Raw genomic sequence first — 22,717 nt, 5'->3', positions numbered from 1 at the left:
ATGCCAAAGCTCAGCAAACTCCTGAGGAAGTAGAGGCGCTGTTGTACTTTCTTCATAATAATATTTATATGATGGGCCCAGTACAGGTTCTCTGAAATAGTGACAGCAAGGAAGTTAAAGTTATTAACCCCCTCCACCTCTAATTCTCCAATTGATTACTGGCTCATGGACCTCCTGGTTTCCCTCTGCCATCAGCCCCTTGGTCTCATGCACCACTCAGCCAAATTTTCAACCTCCCTCCTGTATGCTGATTCATCATCCCCTTTGATACAGCCCACAACAGTGGTGTCATCAGCAAATTCATATATGGTGTTGGAACTGTACTTAGCCACACAGTCAAAGGTGTAAAATGAGTAGAACTGGGGCTAAGCACACAGCCTTATGGTGCTCCCATGCTGATGGAGATTGTGGAGGAGATATTTTTGCTGATCAAAACTGACTGGGGTCTGCAGGTGAGGGAATCCAGGATCCAATTGCTGAAGGGAGTATTGAAGCCTGAGTCTTGGAGTTTACTGATTAGCTTTGAGGGGATGATGGTGTTAAATGCCGAGCTGTAATTGATAGAGCATCCTGATGTATGCTTCTTTGCTATCCACATGTTCCAGGGTTGTGTGAAGAGCCAATGAGATGGCCTCTGCTGTAGACCTGTTCCTTCAGGAGGCCACTTGGAGTGGACCCAAGTCACCATTCAGACAGGAGCTGATGTGCTTCAACACCAGGCTCTCAAAACACTTCATCACTGTGGATGTAAGTGCCACTGGGTGATAGAATTTTAGGCAGGTTACCACGTTCTTCTTGGGCATTTATATGATTGAAGCCTGCTTGAAGCAGGTGGGTACCACACGCTGCTGGAGCGAGAAGTTGAAGATATCTGTGAATACACCAGCCAGATAGTCGGTACAGGTCTTCAGTACTCAGCCAGGTACTCGGTCCAGACTGGATGCTTTCCTTGGACTCACTCTCTTGAAGATACTTCTCTTCAGATACTGAGACCAAAGGATCATCGGGAGACATGGGGGTATGCGATGGATCCTCCGTTTTCTGCTGGTCAAAGCAGGAAGCAAAGCTCTGCTGCCCCTGTGTCGCAAGATTTAGCCTTGTAGGACGTTACGGCGTTCAAACACAGCCACAGCTGTCGAGCATCCCTCATTGATTCTAGTCAAGTCTGGAATCTCCGCTTCGCCCAGGAGATGGCTTTCCGGAGATCATACCTGCACCTCTTGTAGCATTCTTCATCACTAGACTTGATTGCCTCTGATCTGGCTCTCAGCAGGTTCTGGATTTCCTTGTTCATCCAGGGCTTCTGATTGGAGAAAATGTGGAATGATTTCATTGGGACGCACTCGTCCACAGCTGACTTGCCCAGTCCACTGACTCAAGGCAGTCCTGTAACCGTTCTTCTGCCTCCCATGACCACCTCTTGGATGTATTAAGTACTGAGCAAAGAGGAATGAATACTTTTGAAATGCTGACATTATAGTTTTTGAATTTTTTTTCCCCCGATTTTGGGTGGTATTGTTGAAAAAATGAGCATGTGATTCACAAATACAAATTCTCAGTTAAATTGATCAAAATCCCTGGTTGCAATACTTATTTATATGACAAAGGGTTGGGGTTGAATACTTTTATAAGGCACAGTATCTCCCGGAAGTAATTTATGAAGAGAGCTGAAGTGCCTAAATTTCTGATTATAGCATCCCTTAACATTTTATAAAGAAACTGAAGATATTGAAGGGTTAGTAGGAAAGCTAAGGAGAGGGAATTCAGAATTAGGGATGATAAAATAGAGCATTACAGCACAGTACAGGCCCTTTGGCCTATAATGTTGTGCCATTCAGCCTACTCTAAAATCAATCTAACCACACACACACACACACACACACACACACACACACACACACACACACACACACACACACACACACACACACACACACACACACACACACACACACACACACACACACACACACACACACACACACACACACACACACACACACACACACACACTTCTGTCATCCATGTACCTATCTAAAAGTTTCTTAAATGTCCCTAATGTGTCTATCTGCCTCTACCATTACCCCTGGCAGAGCATTCCTTGCACTTGCCACTCCCTGTGGAGGGGGAGAGAACTTGCCTCTGACATCTCCCCTGTACTGTCCTGCAATCACCCTAAAATTATGCCCCTTCATAGTAGTTATTTCTGCACTGGGAGGAAGTCTGGAAATCAACTTGTTCTATGCCCCTTAAAATCTCATTCACTTCGATCAAGTCACCCCTCATGAGGAAACAGTTCACACAAAGCATGATTAAAATCTGGCACCCTGTTCTTCATGGAAACTGTTAAGGCTAGTTTAGATGAAACTCTACGTGCTTCCTGTGAATACATGGGTTTCCTCTGGGTGCTCCGGTTTCCTCCCACAGTCCTAAGATGTACCAGTTAGTAGGTTAATTGGTCATTGTAAATTGCCCTGTGATTAAGCCAGTGTTAAATAGATGGTCGCTGGGTGGTGAAGCTTGTTGAAGCAGAAGGGTCTTTTCTGTAAATAAATAAATTTAAAAATTTGGATAATTTTTTTTTGTAGGGAAGAGAAATTAATTTCAGTATTAATATATGGCTCTCACTACGTTATGCCATTCACATGCAGTAGCCCTGGGCCTCTGTGTGTCCACTGCCACATGTGGAAGCGAATGACTTGTTGTTAGCTTGAGTGCATTGCGTTAGATTTAGTGTTAGTTTTGCTTTGCGGCTGAGCTTCCTCTAGAGTCCTTTGGTGGAGCCTTGTGTTGCTGGCCTGCACGGTGCACAAAGCCAGTGAGATTAATTGGGGGACTGTAGTTGGAAATTCTGGGTTAGCAGGATTTGGCCCATCCTGTAGAACATTCACAGTCGCATCATGTGAGAGAAGTGCAATTCACGACTATTGGCAAGTACCCCAGACCATATTAGCTTATGATTGACCCTCTGAATGCCAGTAACATCACCCTCTGTATTTCTTTACAGCGCTAAAACAACTGCGTGGCAATGCCAACCTGACGTCAGAAATAGATGAAATGTTGGAAGAGCAATCTGTACTTGAAGGTGAAAATGCCAAGAAAATATGGGATATGTTCGTAGACCGTAGTGTCCGAAGGCAGTTGATGATCACCATTGTGCTGGGCTCTGCCATACAGTTATGTGGGAATGACGCTGTAAGTAGGGTGAACCATCTGTGCATTCAGATAGACGTTTCTTTGAAGGTGGCAGCACAAAAAGATAAAGGTGTGAATGGGAGATCTGCGAGCTTCTGCTGGACTTGCTCTGGGTGACATACTTAGAATTCAGTAAGGCATGGACATGTTAAAATGGACTAATATGTAGAACTGCAACGAGAGATATATTTGTAGTTGTGATGCACTTGAATTCCAATGGATTCTGTTGTGTTGGCAAAGGAATTGATATTTAATGCAAAGTGAATCAAAATGTACAGAAGACTGGACTTGAAACATAGAAACATAGAAAACCTACAGCACAATACAGGCCCTTCAGCCCACAAAGTTGTGCCGAACATATCCCTACCTTAGAAATTACTAGGCTTACCCAGAGCCCTCTATTTTTCGAAGCTCCATGTACCTATCCAAAAGTCTCATAAAAGACTCTATCGTATCTGCTTCCAGCACCGTTGCCGGCAGCTCATTCACCACTCTCTGAATAAAAAACTTACCCCTGACATCTCCTCTGTACCTACTCCCCAGCACTGTGTCCTCTTGTGGCAACCATTTTAGCCCTGGGGGAAGAAGCCTCTGACTATCCACAGGGTCAATCCCTCTCATCTTGTACACCTCTATCAGGTCACCTCTCATCGTACGTTGCTCCAAGGAGAAAAGGCCGAGTTCACTCAACCTGTTTTCATAAAGCATGCTCCCCAATCCAGGCAACGTCCTTGTAAATCTCCTCTGCACCCCTTCTATGGCTTCCACATTCTTCCTGTAGTGAGGGGACTAGAACTGAGCACAGTACTCCAAGTGGGGTCTGACCAAGATCCTTTATAACTGCAACATTACCTCTTGGCTCCTAAATTCAATTCCACGATTAGTTACACCGTATGCCTTCTTAACCACAGAGTCAACCCGTGCAACTGCTTTGAGCATCCTATGGACTTGGACCCCAAGATCTCTCTGATCCTCCACACTGCCAAGAGTCTTACCATTAATATCATATTTGACCTACCAAGACGAACCACTTCACACTTATCTGGGTTGAACTCCATCTGCCACTTCTCAGCCCAGTTTTCCATCCTATCAATGCCCTGTAACCTCTGAGAGCCCTCCATACTATATTATGGTCTGGAATGTGTCTTTCTGGTTGTTTGGCTTACTATTGCCCAGTTTGTTTACGCATGACTGAAAGGAAATTTCAATATAAATTTGTATTTCAACTTCAATGTCCATGCCGCCCATCTGCCAAGGAGTTTCTGAGGAATGGGACTAAAGGAAGAGACCAATACGAGAGTCAGAAAACTTCAAACACAAACTACCTGGGAACAAGACTGCAAAAAATCACATCAGCTATTAAAGTGAAAGGATATCAAACAACACAGAAAATAGAAGTAATGTGGATCAAATACATTAGAATACACCGTATAGTATATAACACACTGTATATTACAGTGAATAGTATTTTGTGGGCATCTTGCATAACAATATAAACTCTTGAAATAGCTGAGCATGTGTATATATTTTATATAACACTGTGTGTCCCAGGGAGGAGCAAATCACACTATATATCAAATGTTAACAGACTCTTACATGGGGACAGCAAATCGGCTGTGTGCTTGTATTATTTGCCCGGTCTGATGTGTTAGCAGAAACAGGTTATATGTGGTTGGATTCAGAGTTTTAATTCCTTTTTCTCCAACAGATGTACTACTATGCTGCATATGTTTTTCGTGCTGTGGGAATTTCTGAGAAAAACATCCCGTATGTTGCTATCGGAACTGGGTGCTGTGAGCTTGTTACTGCATTGACAAGTGTGCGTAATTTTTTATAATGAAGGCTCTCATAGTTTTGTTTGACTCTTATTCATACACAAATTAAGGAGAATCCAATAGCCCCTGGGTAAAGTCACCTTCCCACTTCTTGTATAGGCTTATGATTAGTTACAAGCAATTTAAGAGTTCTCCAGGATCTTTCCTAATTTTCAATTTAAAGAAATGAAGTGTGTGATACACTGTATAATATACAGGCTGAAGAATGCAAGTGTGTAATGTGTAGAAGGGATACAAAAGGGAAGGAATACCTGCAATAAGATTAATTGGGTGAAGTGCATTGCTCAGAATGTGTGATACACATTGCAGGATAGATTAAGTGGAAGATAATAAACAGTCTGGAAAATAATTCTGCTGAGCTGTGAGTAAAACAAAGATTCAGAGTGGAGCACGTTACATTATGAACCACTCTGGTTGAATATGGGATAATCCGCAAATAAAAACAAAAAAAAAATGTTACTATGAAAACTGCTTTGGGATGGGTGTATATCTCTCTCCCAGCAGGATTTACCTCCACAAATGACATTAAAAGATTTTAAACATGTGGATGGAAAAGACAAAGTGATAGACCTGCTGCCAATTGCAATCATTGAAGCCAGTGGGAATTTTAAATAGTCAAAACAGTCAGCTATTCTATAAGGAGATGATGATAAAATTGCTCAGTGCATCAGTCACATTCCAATTTCTGACTGGCTTTTGGTGACCTGAGAGAGAGAGAGATTCAAAGTTTGGAGGCAATGAAACCACAGCTTGCATTTATATACCAGACAAGGAGAATAAGCTGTTTGTCAGTTTCAAGGGTAGGTTGCCAGTTTTAAGTGTGTGTATTGTAAAATAGATTGCAGAGATTGGGCTTTTCATCATGAAAAATAGACACCTGAGAGAAGATCTTACAGGGATTTGTAATTGTTAGGGACAAAGAAAATGTCAAAATAAAATGTAAAATTAATCTGCAAAAGTGGATCTTGGGTTGGTTTGGGGCAGATAGATGTCTGACTCATACCAACCCAAGCCTTGAGGTTTACTATTTTTCTATACCCAACCTGACCTATAGGCAATTACAAATACCTCCCTTTCCTTTCTCAAACTCTGTCCCCATCTCTGGAAGGAAACTGCTGACTGACATCTTTGATAAACCTACCGATTCCTATGGTTATCTGTCTATACCTCTTCCCGCTATTCCCCTTTCTCAGTTGCTTTATCTCCACTGTATTTGTTCCCACGACACAGCTTTCCATTCCAGGACATCAGCGAATGGAGTTTCCCTTCCTCCACCATTTGTCCTGCCCTCGTCTACATCTCCATTTCACAAACATCTGCACCCACCCCATCTTGTGGATAGTGGACTACTTGACAGATAGACCTCAGTATGTGCGGTTGGGAGACTGTAGGTCTGACACGGTGGTCAGCAGCACAGGAGCGCCGCAGGGGACCGTGCTCTCTCCGGACCTGTTCACCCTGTACACATCGGACTTCCAATATAACTCGGAGTCCTGCCATGTGCAGAAGTTCGCTGATGACACGGCCATAGTGGGGTGTGTCAGGAATGGACAGGAGGAGGAGTATAGGAAACTGATACAGGACTTTGTGATATGGTGCAACTCAAACTACCTGCGTCTCAATATCACCAAGACCAAGGAGATGGTGGTGGACTTTAGGAGATCTAGGCCTCATATGGAGCCAGTGATCATTAATGGAGAATGTGTGGAGCAGGTTAAGACCTACAAGTATCTGGGAGTACAGTTAGACGAGAAGCTAGACTGGACTGCCAACACAGATGCCTTGTGCAGGAAGGCACAGAGTCGACTGTACTTCCTTAGAAGGTTGGCGTCATTCAATGTCTGTAGTGAGATGCTGAAGATGTTCTATAGGTCAGTTGTGGAGAGCGCCCTCTTCTTTGTGGTGGCGTGTTGGGGAGGAAGCATTAAGAAGAGGGACGCCTCACGTCTTAATAAGCTGGTAAGGAAGGCGGGCTCTGTCGTGGGCAAAGTACTGGAGAGTTTAACATCGGTAGCTGAGCGAAGGGCGCTGAGTAGGCTACGGTCAATTATGGAAAACTCTGAACATCCTCTACATAGCACCATCCAGAGACAGAGAAGCAGTTTCAGCGACAGGTTACTATCGATGCAATGCTCCTCAGACAGGATGAAGAGGTCAATACTCCCCAATGCCATTAGGCTTTACAATTCAACCGCCAGGACTTAAGAACTTTTTAAAAGCTATTATTAATGCTTTTTGAGATAGTGATTTAGATGCATATCATATTTTTTTACTGAGTTAAATATTGTATGTAATTAGTTTTGCTACAACAAGTGTATGGGACATTGGAAAAAAAGTTGAATTTCCCCATGGGGATGAATAAAGTATCTATCTATCTATCTATCTATCTTCCTGTTGTCTTAACAGTGATTGAGCTCTGTTTGTCCTTACCTACCACCCTCTGAGCCCCAGCATTCAACACATCATCCTCTGCAACTTTCTCCATCTTCAAAGGGATCCTACAACTAACAACATCTTCACCTCCCCCCCCACCCCCACTCTCTGCTTTCCACAGGGATCTGTTGTCCTTTTGTCCCTCTCAGCACCAATCCCTACAAGCTGTCCAAGTGCTACACCTGCCCATTCACCTCCACTCGGGGCCTCAAGCAGCCATTCCACATGAGGCAACACTTTATCTGCGAGTCTGCTGGGTTCGTCTATTGCGTCCGGTACTCCCGATGCGGCCTCCTCTAATTTGTCTCAGTGGACTTAAAGGTGGCAACACCCTGAGGCCAGATGAGGATTATCCCAGGATACTGTGGGGAAATGAGGGAAGAGATTGCTGGGGTTCAGGCTGAGATTTTAAAATCTCCTTTGGCCATGTGACTGGAAGACAGCAAATGTGGTCCGTATTTTCAGGAAGAAGCCTGGTAGTTAGAGATCTGTAGGCCTGACATCTGGGTAAAAAGGAGTCATCAAGGGCAGCCAAATGGTGTTCCACTGGTTGGCATGGATGTAGTGGGCAGAGGTGCCTGTTGCCATGCTGTATGACAATACCAGACCCTGTGTGACGGCAGATCAGTCTAATCTTCAAAATCAGGGTCCAGCTGAATCACGGACTTGGGTTTACACTGCACTCTGTGTTTTGCTATTTATGGACAGTATACACGATTCTGACAGAGTCGTCACCTCATGCCCAACAGTTCTTTCTTGCAGATGTATTATTAACGTGTTCTAACATTTGATTTTCCTCCATTAGAATCTGTTCGTTGACCGAGCTGGGCGCAGGCTGCTGCTTATGGGAGGTTATGGTCTGATGGTTATCTCTGGAATATTTTTCACCATCTCATTGGCTCTTCAAGTGAGTCACAGTCTCTTTTTCAGAGTTTAAAAAGAGAGTCAGGTTGGAATTAGTCAACTTTCAGGGCGTGATTCCTATTTCAGAGACAATTTTTATCTCTATGTTGTGTGTTCTTTATTTAAAGTGATTAGAAGTAGAAACTCTTGTGAATAGCATTGATATCAAAATTCCCATACAGGAGTTCTCATGGTTTCTAGTTGACTAAATGCAAGAATGACACCAAAATAAAGAAGTTGAGGAATTTTTGATTTGACATCCTTATAGGGTTTTTAATGTCCAGCCCTGTGCTTAGCAACTCCGGGTTGATTATCAGATTAATGTAATGAGGAGCAGTGTTCAACCATTCTAATTAGCAGCATTCAATGTCATGAAACTTTAGCTTTAAAAAAAATCTTTAGATATTTAACCCAAAAGAAAAACAAGGGGAAAAAACTTGTGCTTCAGGTCATTCAGATTGAAAGTTATACAATTTACTTTTCAAAATCCAGTATTTCTCCAAATTCACCTACCTACTGAAGTCATTCTTAATTTGAACAGAGACCTTCAGATCAATCCTGATGAATGAGGTTGTAGATGATAACACAAGATCTCTGGAGTGTAAATCCCACCGACAGCTGGGAAAGCCATTTGAAATGGCTGATGAGCTGCAAAGCTGCCTGAAAGTTTGTGAAAATCTCAGACATTTCTAATCTCCAGAAACATGAAAAAAAAGTTAATTATTACGTTACAACTGTGTTCAAATTTATTAAAACAATTACAGTAAATAAAAAACCAAACACATTATGCAAGAAAACACTTAAAAACAATTGAATTGCATTTTTTTCAGCTTTGCCTCTCACTAAAATGAATGGTACCATTTAATCTAGTACAGTTCAAGTTAAGGTCATAAGGTACAGGAGCAGAATTAGGCCATCTAACCCATCAAGTCTGCTCTGCCATTTCATCACGGCTGATCCATTTTTCCTCTCAGCCCCAATCTGCTTTCTTTTCCCCATATCCCTTCATTCCCTGGCCAGTCAGGAGTCTGTCAACCTCTGCTTTCAACATACCCAATGACTTGGCCTCCCCTGTGGCAATGAATTCCACAGATTCCCCACTCTGATTGAAGAAATTCCTCCTCACGTCTGTTCTAAAATGACTCCACCACACACTCCCCCCAATTCTGAGGCTGTGTCCTCTGGTCTTAGACTCCCCCACCATAGGGAACATCCTCTCCACATCCACTCTGTTGAGGTCTTTCAACATTCAATAGGTTTCAATGAGGTCACCTCTCCTTCTGTTGAATTCCAGCGAATAGAGGCCAAAGCCATTGAATGATCCTCGTATGACAATCCCAAAATCATTTTTGTAAACCTTTGAACCCTCTCCAATGTCAGCACAAAACTGCTCACAATACTCCAAGTGAGGCCTCACCTCTCAAAAAGAATACTAACATTGGATTTGCCTTCCTTGTGACTGACTCAACCTGCAAATTAACCCTTAGGGAATCCTGCACGAGGACTCGCAAGTCCCTTTGCACCTGAGTTTACACTGCACGCTGTCGGAGCAGGACGAGGACACGACCCACCCAGCCAACACACTTTTTGTCCCTCTTTCCTCTGGGAGAAGGTTCAGGAGCTTGAAGATTCGTACGGCCAAATTTGGGAACAGCTTCTTTCCAACTGTGATAAGACTGCTGAACGGATCCTGACCCGGATCTGGGCCGTACCTTCCAAATATCTGGACCTGACTTGCACTACCTTACTTTCCCTTTTCTATTTTCTAATTATGATTTATAATTAAAATTTTTATTATATTTACTTCAGTTTGTACTTCAGGGAGCGCGAAGCACAGAATCAAATATCACTGTGATGATTGTACGCTCTAGTATCAATTGTTTGGTGACAAAGCAAAGTCATTCAACCATGCAACAGCAGCAATGGAAAATGAGAAGTGACCAGTGCAGGATGAGAGTGTGCGAGGTGGGGGGTGGCCGGGGAAGGTTGTTAATAGGACATTCATTCAGGTTTGACATGTGTGATGGGTGGCTGCAGGGTATAGGCTTAACCGGTTGCTTTTATTTCTTGGGAAATGGTCCCAAATATGCTGGATAACATTAGGAATAAAACACTGGAATGCAGTGAACTTAATGGAATGAATCATATGTATCGATGATTGGAACTTCTAGATGTTTGTGCAGGATACCTATTCTTCTCCATATAGTGACAGAAGTAAATGCTGCTGGATCCACGTGGTACTAATTCAATAGTGTGTATGATTGAAACTCAGCTTTTCAATGTTCTTCCACTCTTATAATCTGGTCTTGATTCATTGAAGCTGTCTAAAACCCTTAAATATGTTGTAGCCTCCAAGATCTGTGACCATTATCATTACTGCACGACTGTGCCTTTCCGTTCACCATCTTGAACCCGTGCACCTCTCTCAACCTTCCTCTGCTGTCTTCCACTCTCTCTGTCTTTTCAGACTGCTTGTCTGATCAAACCCACACAGCCAGGGGAAGGATTTGCAAACTTTTCACAGACCAGATCGGACATAGGATTGAACCTGGGTCATTGGACCTGTGAGACACTATCTCCTTAATTCTCAACCATAATTCACATCTTTTCAATTCTTTAGTGTAGATTTATGAATAATAAGGTGCTTTTTGATTAAATGAAGCTACATGAATGCAAATTACTGCTGTTGTGCTGTCACTGATAATTATGATTTGGCCTGTGAAACATTCCTGTGAAGGTCCTCTGATTGTTAATTTAAAAAGAAAAGGTTTACTGTGCCAAAGTTATAGGTAAAAGAGCGTGGTACAGACAAGTCTACTTTTTTTCCCCTTAAAATGATAAATTCCTGTCCTTTATTTCCTCGCTTCATTGTTGTTTCCCCCATTCTTCTATTTTGAAGTCATTGGCTCTTTTCTAGGACATTGATGCTCAAAGCCACGATGGAAGTGCATCAATCATGCCTGTGAATGGGGAAAATTGTTGCCTGCAGGGACGTTGCTGCAGAGATTTTGGACAGGAGGAAAATGAACTCAGTTTCACAGCCCACTTTGCTGACAATACTGACAGGAAAGCAAGTTGTGCAGAAGGCATAAAAGACTGCACAAAGGGATATAAAAAGATTGAGTGAGGAGGCCAAAATCTGGAAGATGAGTATAATGTAATGTGGTCCATTTTGGTCAGAAGAATAGTACAGCAGAACATTGTTTAAGTACAGAGTAACTTAGGAATAGTGGTACTGAGTGTTCTTGGTGTATTTGTAATTAACCATATTAGCATAGCAGGTAGAACAAGTGTAAAGAAAGCAAACAGAAGGAGGCATCATAGGAGAACTTGTGCTGTAAGCACACAGAGCATTTGTGAGAATAGATTCGGAGTACTGGGTACAGTTTAGCACTCCTTATTTACGAAAGGATATATTTGTTTGGAGGCAGTTCAGAAGAGATTTACTAAGTTGATTCGCAGGATAAAATGATTATTTTATTAGTGAAGACTAAGCAAATTGGATTATATAGTATCCTGAGCTTCAGGAGAATGAGATATAGTCACATTGAAAATCTGAACGATTCTGAAGATGTACAGGTTAGAATCTAGAATCTTGGGGTAGAATCTAGAACTAGTAGTTTCAGAAATTGCCTTTTTAGGATGTAGATTGGGATGTACTTCTTTATGAGGATTATTTCTTTGGAATTCTTTACCCCAGGGCAATGGAGGCTGAGTCACTGAATGTATTCAAAGCAGAGGTGGATAGATGTTTGAAATGTAAGATAGTCGAAAGTTATAAGGAGCAGGCAGGAAAGTGGAGCCAAATTGAAGTTTAGGTTAATCACAGTCTTACTGAGTAGCAGATCAGGCTTGAAGGATCTCAAGGTTTGTTCCTACTTCACTTTCTTAAATCCAGTGAATGACAGCCGGAGCACCGATTACTGAAAGGTATCTAGAGAGAGAGAGAGAGAGAGAGAGAGACTGGTTAATTGGTCATTGTGAATTGTCCCATGATTAGGCGAGGGTTAAATTAGTGTGTTGCTGGGCGGTGTGGCTTGAAGGGCCTGTTTCACGCTGTATCTTTAAACAAATAAATAATGGTAACTCTAGGTGATGAGACTGATTATTGCACATCTTCCCATATCTAGCACAACCAAATCAAAACAGAATCAAAGCTTGAGCGGGTCAGTTGTTGCAAGAAAAGAAAATTGTATTCAGTTGAGGGCTCTGAACTTCATCCCTGAGCATGTTTTCAGTTGTACTGTTAATGACTACCGGTAGTTGGAAAACTAATCCCTGCATGTTTAACTCATGTGATCTGTCTTGACCTAGGACAAGATTAGCTGGATGCCATATATGAGTGTAATTTCCATCTTTGCGTCCATCTTAAGCTTTGGAATTGGCCCAGGTAAGATTCTGTATTGTAGTCTACAAAGAAAATCCCAATTGTTGACAAAATGCAGCAGCTGTTGACATTAAAACTTAATATTTCATCATGAGTCCTTCAAAACTGCAAAATAAGTGATCTGTTCTTGTGGAGTTCAGATAAAAAAGACAAAGTTACTGAAGATATTTTGGTCAGAAATATGGAAATGATTGGAGGGATGAATCAAGTGTAACCATTTTAATGGAGAAAACCATGTTCCATTCACCAGTTTGCCCTGCTTGATGGGGGATCTGTTGGTGAGTGCTTTGTGGAAGATGTATTCAATGCATAAAGCATCAATGCTACAACCAAAGTGGAGATGATTGGCTAGGCTGCCTATCAGTCAGGCTAGTGATTGTGTATATAATTTGTATATACCTGTCCTTCACTCACTGTTTTCTGATTAAATTCCTCCACTTTTGTAGGGAAAAGTAGCTGTAGTTTCTGTTCCCCCTGCCTTTTAAATAGTCTTTTTCTGAATAAATAAATTTGCTTTGGGAATATTTCTTTCTACCTCCAACTCATTGCCCAGTATATAATTAATAGTAGATGTATTCTACTCCCCTGCACTAAAATTTTTCAGTCTCCCGATATAGAAGTATCTAGACGGCTACAGATGATGTAGTTATTAACTCTATAGTTGGTGTTGCTAATGGTGTTTATACTTTCCTGCATGTGATAAGTAGAATCCGAATAATTGTCAGGAGTTACTGATGTCCTTATTTGTTTAGAGTAACTTTATTGTGATTGCTCTGCCCGTAGCAGGGGTAACTGGGATCATTCCGATGGAGATCTTTGACCAGACCGCAAGGCCTGCAGCATATATGATCAATGGATTCCTTTTCTGGATAAATTTTATTATTATTGGATTAACGTTCCCATTTATCGTTGTAAGTATCATGAATATTGACAATGTATAATATTGGAACAAATTAATCATTTTTATCTCTATAAATAGTCTATATTGTAAAAATGGAAAGTGATTAGAAATGACCAGGTATGGTGGCATGGAAATAGTTAACAGTTCAGGTCAATGAGAATTCATCAGGATGAGAAGGAAGAAAGGGAAAGGATATGAAGAGGTGGGTAAGTGAGTTTAATGAAAGACGGGTGATAATCGGACGGGTGAAGAAGAAAAGGAGGGTGAAGTGCATGAGTGGATGTGAATCGTGCAATTATTATCTGCACTTGTCAAACAGTTGCAGATAACAAGTCTGTGAACTTTAGGACAAAATAAGAATCAAGTTCATTATCACTGACATATGTTGTGATATTTGTGGCAGGAGTACAATGCAAGACAAAGCTCACTACAGTTTGAGTGCCACTTACCCACAATGCTTGGGGGTGGAAGAGTTTCTGAGTTTTTAATGTATAATGAGATAGCTTGTGATTGCCATCCTTTCCAACTCTGAATTTGTGTGCTACTGGCAAGCAGTCCTTGTCTTGCACTTCTTCAGCACACATGCATACTTAACAGTAAAAATTGTTCCATACAATTAATATAATGGAAATATATGTGTGCGTATATGTGAAATATAAGGAAAGCAACATCAGGAGAATTCCTGAATCAGCAGTTGAACAACAACAGGTTTTCAGTCTCCACCTAGGATGTCATGTTTTCATTAAAATGTTATAGTGCATTATATTTGTATTTTTTTAGGTTTCATGTAAGGCATAAAAGCAATCAGCATTGTAGACTTGTTCTGGTGTTAGATTTTCATCAGCGAAACTCTTCAATGAATTTCTCAACTGCTTCATGATCAGCAGACTTTAAACTTTATATCATCTTTAAGAATTTAACGCGGTACCTTTTGTTAAATTTCTGCAACCAGCCTGCTGAATTTTCACAATTATCTTCCATTTTCAGTTTGTCGTGATAGATCATTGCTTGTTTCATGATCAGCGTACCGTTAAGAGGCATATGTTCACACTGACGAATCCACTCATGGTCGAGATATTCATTGTTCATTTTATGTGTTTTTTTCCTCCGATTTCTCATTAACTTCTCTTCATTACATACGTGAGGTCACTTCTCTGAAATTTCTGTGGTGTGCAGAGACCGGCACATCGCCTAGGAACCTTCCCAGCACCCTGTGGGGATTTTCCATTTGTGACGTCATGTCAGTGCTCGGAAAAATTTCTGATTTTGGAGGCTTTTGAATTTTGGAATTTCAGATAAGGGGTACTCGACCTGTGTGAAATACAAAAAAGGTAAAAATAGTTTAAAAGAGCAATAGCGAGGTAACATTCAGAGGTTCATAGATCATTCAGAAATTTAATGACAAAGGGGAAGAAGTTGTTCCTAAAATGTTTAGCATGAGTCCTCAGGCTCCTGTTTCTCTTTCCCCAATGGTAATAGGAAAAGAGAGCTTGTCCTGGATATGGAATGAATGTGAATATGAAAACATTGATTTTTTTTGTAGAGTTAAGACTGAAGGAAAGCTGAGGCCAGAATAAGCTAAATCAACAGCTCCAATGGGGCTGCTGCTTGAGGATATTAGAAAAGAAGTAGAGGTAGGTGTGTGAGATGAAGGGTGGCATCTCTGGAGTTTCTGGATGGAAGAGGTCCAGGAAGATGGAATAATGGTTCAGTGATGGCTATGTTATTCAAGGGGAGGTAAGAGGAATTGTTAAGCAGGGAAAACACAGGAGATGTTGCAGATACTAGAAATGGAATGTAGATCCTGATGAAGTGTCTCGGCCCAAAACATTGACTGCTTATTCCCCTTTGTAGATGTTGCTTGATCTGTTGAGTTCCTTTTTGTGTGCTACTTTGTGTTAAAACAGACACGTATAGAACCTCTGCAAGGCAGGGTCAATTACCTAAACAGCAATGCCTTTTGAGTGATGGTGACTGAGCAGCAAGGAAACAAGCCCTTTGTAAACATTCATTTACACTGATCCCCTTTGATAGGGGTGTAAGAGCATCAAGCAATGGCCCCTGCTGAAGACAGAATAAGATCATCAGGGGTACAAAAACTCTTGTAGAGTTCTGCTGGATTTTTGTAATCAGTCCTTGTCTATTCAAAATAAAATGCATTCCTTCCCCACCACTCCCTCTGCTCTTTGGAAAACCTACCGTCTGAAGGGCAGAGGGGATTCAATCCTGATGCAAATTATATTATTGTTGCTGGGTGGTATGAAGAACAGGAATAGCATGACTTGCCATCCTTGCTGGGAAATATATCACCGGCACTTCATTGCTGCTGTGTCTAAATGCTGGATTTCTCTCCCCTTCAGCAGAGGGACTGCAGTTATTCAAGAAAGCAGCTGACTGCCTTCTTCTCAAGAGCATTTAGAAATAGGCAATAACTTCTTGTAATGCCCAGATTCCAGAAGATTAAATAGTTTAAAAAAATAATTTCAGGGTGAAACAAAAAGGGAAGAGAGTAGTAAATGATGAAGTTGCTTTGATCCTGTAATGAAGATCTGTTGTACTGCACTCACCCTGTCTTTCTCTCTTTCAGGAGGGGCTGGGCAGTTTCTGCTATGTGCCATTCCTTTCCCTTAGCTTCTTCTTCGTTGTCTTTATTGGAGTCTTCCTGCCCGAAACAAAAGGAAAGACCTTTCTTGAAATTTCAAAGGAGTTTCGTAAGCAAAATTTCAGAGGGCTCAAGTAGACCAAGTGAAGATAAAGCAACAAAACTACGTTAAAGCCTCTCAAAACATAAATAACCAAGGATTCCTTTCTTAAAATAAGGATTTAAACGTTCAGGATGAGAGAGAAGAAAATTCATCATCTGGAGGCTGGTGAATCTTAGCAAGTCTCTACTAATGTGCTTCTGTGGAGGCTGATTTGGTGCATATGTTACTCAGGGCCACTTTGTGAGGTACCTCCTACTCCTAATAAAGTGGCCACTGAGTGTATGTTCTGCTGCTGTAGCCGTGCTCTTCAAGGTTTGACAAGCTTTGTGTTCCGAGATGCTCTTCTGCACTGTTGTAGTGCATGATTGTTGTCACCTTCCAGTCAGCTTGACCAAGCCTGACCATTCTCCTCTCGCCTCTCCCATTAACAAGGCGTTTTCGCCCACAAAGCTGCTGCTCACTGGGTGTTTTTGTGTTTTCTTTCACACCATTCTCTGTAAACTCTCGAGCCTGTGTGTGAAAACCCCAGGAGATCAGCAGTTCCTGAGCTGCTCAAACCGCCAGGTCTGGCACCAACAAACATTCCACGATCAAAGCCACTCCGATCACGTTTCTTCCCTATGCTGATGTTCAGTCTGAACTTTATGGCCATGTCTCCATGCTTTAAGCACTGAGTTGCTGCTACATGATTGGCTGATCAGATGTTTATGTTAATGAGCAAATGTGCCTAATCCAGTGGCCACTGAGTGTACTTGTAAAGGTTGATCGATTTTAGGGATGTAGAGTTAGCATGAGAAAATAGTACTGAGTGGACAGATTAGCCTTAATATTTGATAGTGAGATGTCTCTGGGCTACTTCTGTTTCTGATGTCCAGTTAAATACTGGTGCATAATAATTGGTCAGGCAGCATTTGTGAGTTAGAAAGAGAAAGGTTGTTTATGATCTGAAACATTAGCACAGTTTGTTTTACCTAACCTGCTGAGTGTTTCCAGCAGGTTAGGTAGTTTCTTACCCTGCATTTAAACAATATTCTTCCATATGCTTTTTTTCTGCCTTCATGCAGTGTGGGGTAGAGCAGCTGATCTTTGCTGTTAGTTTTCTCCGTCACTGGGCAGGGAACCTACAGCAGAAATAGTTGTTGATAATCCAGGTCACATGTTCAAGTATCTGCAGATTGATTCATAAAGTTGATCAATAGAACCAACAATTTACTGAGCTCATGATTATACCTTTATGAGAAATAATTTCCCCAACTTTAGGCAGCCCCTAGGTTTTATATGTTTTTCCATTCCTGACAACTGTAAGCCAATTTCTCTGTACCTGAGAAATACTCATTTCCCACTGCTGCCCATATCAAATCGCTCTACATATAATTTCTATAATTCTATCATTTCATTGTATACTCACTCTCATAAGTAAACTAATTGAATATACATGTATCCAGTTATTCACAAATACCACAGAACATTATTATGCTATCTAGATAAATGTTTTACAGATGTACACCACATTTCCACAGATCAGGCAGTCCGTAGCCTGGGAGTCTCTGTAGCTTTCGAACTTAATGACAGGAAATGCTGGAAGTACTGATCTGGTTATAAGGTGAATCCAAAGTCATGAAGGACTTTTTGACAATGATGGATACTAATCAAGAACCTATCAACCTCTGCTTTAAACATACAAACAACCTAGCTCCACAGGGCAGTGGAGGCCAATTCTCTGGATGCTTTCAAGAAAGAGATTGATCTCTTAAAGATAGCGGAGTCAAGGGAAATGCAGAGAAAGCAGGAACAGGGTACTGATTGTGGATGATCAGCCATGATCACAGTGAATGGCGGTGCTGGCTCGAAGGGCCAAATGGCCTACTCCTGCACCTTATTTTCTAAATAAATTCCTCCTCTCTGGTCTAAAGGAACATCCTTGTATTCTGAGGCTGTGCCCTGTGGTTACAGTCTCTCCCACTATTGGAAGTTCTCTCTCCATGTCCACTCTGTACAGGCCTTTCAATATTCAATAGGCTTCAATGAGATCTCTCTACCTTCTAAATTCAGCAAATACAGTCCCAGAGCCATCAAACATTCCTCACACATCAACTCTTTCAATCCTGGGATCAATCTTACAAACCTCCTCTGGACTCTCCAATGCTAGCTCATCTTTTTTTATATATGGGGCCCAAAGCTGCTCACAATATTCAAAATATGGCCTGACTGGTGATTTATAAAGCGTCAGCATTACATCCTTGATTTTATATTCTAATTCTCTCAAAAAGAATGCTCCCGTGGCATTTCCCTTCCTTACTACCTACTAATTAACCTTTCGGGAATGCTGCACAAGGACTCCCAAGTCCCTTTGCACCTTGTTACTGGATTTGCTTTCCATTTAAAAAATAGTTTATGCCTTTATTCCTTCTACCAAAGTGCATAACCATACATTTCTCTACACACAAAGTACACTGCAGATGCTGGGTTCAAAGCAACATGTACAACAAGCTGAGAGGAACTCAGCAGGTTGGGCAGCATCCGTGGAAATGAGCAGTCAACATTTCGGGCTGAGACCTATCTTTGTATCATTCACAAACTTGGCCACAAAGCCATCAACTATGTCACTCACATTATTAATATATAATATGAGATGTAGTGGACCAAACACCTGTGAAACTTTATTTGTCACTGACAGCCAACCAGAAAAAGCCTCCTTTATTCTCATTCTTTGCCTCCTACCAGTCAGCCAATCTCGTTATCCTTGCTAGTGTCTATCCTGTAATACAATGGGCTCTTACCTTGCTTAGAGCCTCACCAGTGACAAAGGCATTCTCAAAACCCAAGTCAACAACATCCGCTGATTCTCCTTTGACTTTCCTGCTTGTTATTTCCTCAAAGGTATATTTCTGTTTCTACCTGTCCAAGTACACCTATCCTACTTTCAACAGTGGTCCTTGGCATTGATTTGGTAAAGAGGAGGGTGAGAGAGATGACATGTGTTTAGAAGACTCATTGAAGATGAGATGGGCCATATTGTGCTCAATTTACATCTGGATTTGCACATCCCATTCCTATACTAGCCTGGTGCAGATGCACGTGTCCATTTACATAGTCTGACTGACCCCACAGTGAGGCCACAGCCCGGAATCCTGGAACTTTCCTATAGACCCTGACAAACCAATCAAAGTGCTTCCAAAGACCTCATCTTTCAAAATGCATTATTCTTAAGTATCTCAGTAATATAATTAAAAATGAAAACTTTTTAAGTATCATTCATGTACAAAGTCACATAAAAACATTAAATTGTTTCAATGTTTATTAAATGCACGTTCAAACACGTCATTAAAAAGATAAAAATCAAGATTGGGGAGCATGTCTTATGAGGATAGGTTGAGTGAACTTGGCCTTTTCTCCTTGGAGCGAAGGAGGATGAGAGTTGACCTGATAGAGGTGTATAAGATGTTGAGAAGGTTGATCCTGTGGATAGTCAGAGGCTTTTTCCAAGGGCTGAAATGGTTGCCACAAGAAGACACAAGTTTAAGGTGCTGGGGAGTAGGTACAGAGGAGATGTCAGGGGTAAGTTTTTTTCACTCAGAGAGTGGTGAGTGCGTGGAATGGGTTGCTGGCAAAGGTGGTGGAGGCAGATACAATAGGGCCTTTTAAGAGACTTTTGGATAGGTACATGGAGCTTAGAAAAATAAGAGGGCTATAGGTAAACCTAGACATATCTAGGGTAGGGACATGTTCGGCACAACCTTGTGGGCCGAAGGGCCTGTATTGTGCTGTAGGTTTTCTATGTTTCTAAAGTACCGAAAAATAAATACAACTTGAAAAGATGATTTGAATCAAGAAAGCAAATAATCTTAGTGATGTTTTAATATCTAAATACTTATTTTTTTTAAAAAGGTGAACTACTTGTAAGCTTATTTTTCAGATTGTATCAGTTGTCTTAAACTTTCAGATGTTTCAATGAAATTGGGCAGCAGCTTGGAGAATTTTGAATGAGTTCAATGAGGACAGCTCAGTGTTCAGTCAGATAGGTGGATCCTTCAGCATAACACTTGGGAATTCAGCCTAAGAGGTGGATATGCCAGCATCAGACACTAAGCTTTATGGGGCAATGTGAATCCACGACATGCTAGCTGGGAGCATCTGTAGTTGAATAGCTTGGAAACCACCGGCCACAGCTCAGCTCAATTCACATTGATCTGCGATTCTGATACTTCTGGGATGCTGGAAGAATCTGTATGACAGCAGGAAAACCAATTGCTTCACAACAATCAAATTTTGACATTGAAAATACTAATTCATTCTCTCCAAATGTAAGGACATTTATATGGAGAACAGTACATGCACAGTTTAAAGTACCAATAAAGCTGGATAATATTTATTTATACATTTTAAATTATATAAGTTAAGCACACTTTAGTCTTGTGTTCTTTAAAGCATAGAAGCTGAATCATAAATTAGAAGACACAAGTGCATGAGAAAGAACCTCTAGCAGTGCTGTACATATAGATAATCTGTGTATGAAAAGTGGCATTTAGTAAATAAGCCATTGCACTGAAGCATGTGGAATTGTGAAGCTGAAGATGTAATTTTTTGACTTTGCCACCTTCCTGATTTATACCAATTGCTATTAAAAGAGCCTACCACATGTATCAATATTCTCAATGCCTGCATCAATAAATTATTGAAGTGCCTGTTGAAGTAAATGTAACATTAAATTATTTAGAGTATAATTTCTGAAAGGTTGCATATAAAGCCAGTCTTTGAACAATGAACATATCAACTGAACAGTGTAAAATTAAGGAATATTTGTTAAAGTTACATTTCCTTGTAACAATGCCAAGCATCTGTATTATAATACATCAGTTACAGTAAAGTTGGGTTTTCTTTCCAATGAAGGCTTTAATTTGTGACTTATTTATCTTTTAATGGAAAAGCAGTTTGTTTAAAACAAACAAGGATTTGCAGTAAAGGGTTTGGGTGGATGAAACAAATGCTGACGAGGTACATCGTGAAAGATTTGGAGTAAATTGGATCCTGTCAAACATTCCTGAATAGGACTGCCTCCTTTGCTATTAACTGCACCCTTTATATTTATTGCCTTTTTAGAAACTCCTGCCCCCAGGGCAGCAATATTACCCACACACCTTACTTGGGGAACAAGAGGTGCATGCCCAACATTCCATACAGATATACTTGATGCCATGGAAGCATCTTTTCACTCTGCTGCCAGCCATTTTATATGAGTGGGGAGAAAGGAGAGTGAGAACAGGAGGTTACTGTGTGAGCAAAGGGTGAAGAAATAGGAGATAGGATGGAATCGAGAATGGTAGAATGAAAGAGTGTGTGTGTGTGTGTGTGTGTATGAAAGAGAAAGAAGAACTGATTCTGCCAGCTGTAAGAGAGGTTTTGAGTAGGGTTTTGCATAAATCACCAAACCAAAGAAAGCAACTCCGCTCAGTGACGACTGTTCAAAGATGAATAGATGAAATGTCGAAGATTGTGGAAGACATGCAACGTTCTTAGGACAGGAGAATTTGTTCTGCATTTGGATGAGTCAAATTTGCCGCGCAACTAATCTTTGCTTCTTAGTTATGTTTGTGATGAAAGCGTGGTTCAAGGGTTGTTTTTTTGCAAGGGGACAAGAAACAGATATGAAGGGGAGTCAACACGAGGAAATCTGCAGATGCTGGAAATTCAAACAACACACACAAAATGCTGGTGGAACACAGCAGGCCAGGCAGCATCTATAAGGCGAAGCACTGTCGACGTTTCGGGCCGAGACCCTTTGTCAGGACTCCTGCTGCTGCCCGGCGGGGATTCTGCCCCATCCTCCTCTGCCGCCCGAACCCTGGGATTTGTTCTGCATTTGGATGAGTCAAATTTGCCACGCAACTAATCTTTGCTTCTTAGTTATGTTTGTGATGAAAGCATGGTTCAAGGGTTGTTTTTTGCAAGGAGACAAGAAACGGGTATGAAGGGGAGTTGATATTTTTGGATTGTTGAGCAATTTTTTCAAAGAGAAGAACACTCCACTCGCCAGCATTCTTGCTTGTGTAGCGGATGGGCCACCATCAATGGCAGGGCGCCGGGTGGGTTCCTATTTTCCTGAGAAACGCTGCACCAAACATTTTTATTTAGAGTTCTAGCATGGAGTAGGCCCTCCTTGCTGTTCGAGCTGCACCACGCCGGCAACCCCCTATTCAACCCTGGCCTACTCACAGGAAAATTTACATACAATGACTAATTAACCTACCAACTGGTACATCTTTAGACCATAGAGTGAAAACTGGAGCACCCAGAGAAAGCCTGTGCATCCACTGGAAGGATGTGCAGATTGACATCGGAATTGAACTCCGACACCCTG

General features: G+C 41.4%; 1 protein-coding gene across 4 annotated transcripts in view; it reads left to right on the top strand.

Annotated features, from left to right (window-relative positions):
- Window positions 1–21,244, top strand: part of LOC140738245 (solute carrier family 2, facilitated glucose transporter member 11-like) — a 40,117-nt gene extending 18,873 nt beyond the window's left edge. For 3 of the 4 annotated variants that reach the window (XM_073065395.1, XM_073065396.1, XM_073065394.1), the window contains 6 exons: window positions 3,008–3,195; window positions 4,904–5,014; window positions 8,269–8,370; window positions 12,681–12,756; window positions 13,537–13,664; window positions 16,242–21,244. In XM_073065395.1, the coding sequence (XP_072921496.1) occupies window positions 3,008–3,195; window positions 4,904–5,014; window positions 8,269–8,370; window positions 12,681–12,756; window positions 13,537–13,664; window positions 16,242–16,394 (758 nt within the window). In that variant the 3' untranslated portion in view covers window positions 16,395–21,244. The remainder of the gene's footprint in view (window positions 1–3,007; window positions 3,196–4,903; window positions 5,015–8,268; window positions 8,371–12,680; window positions 12,757–13,536; window positions 13,665–16,241) is intronic. The other variant, XM_073065397.1, reaches the window with a different exon arrangement.
- Window positions 21,245–22,717: the final 1,473 nt, after the last annotated feature.

The sequence above is a fragment of the Hemitrygon akajei genome, chromosome 14 (assembly GCF_048418815.1).
Source record: "Hemitrygon akajei chromosome 14, sHemAka1.3, whole genome shotgun sequence".
NCBI classification, from domain to species: Eukaryota; Metazoa; Chordata; class Chondrichthyes; order Myliobatiformes; family Dasyatidae; genus Hemitrygon; species Hemitrygon akajei.
The sequence above is the reverse complement of the archived record's forward strand: the minus strand, read 5'-3'. Positions and strand labels throughout refer to the sequence as shown.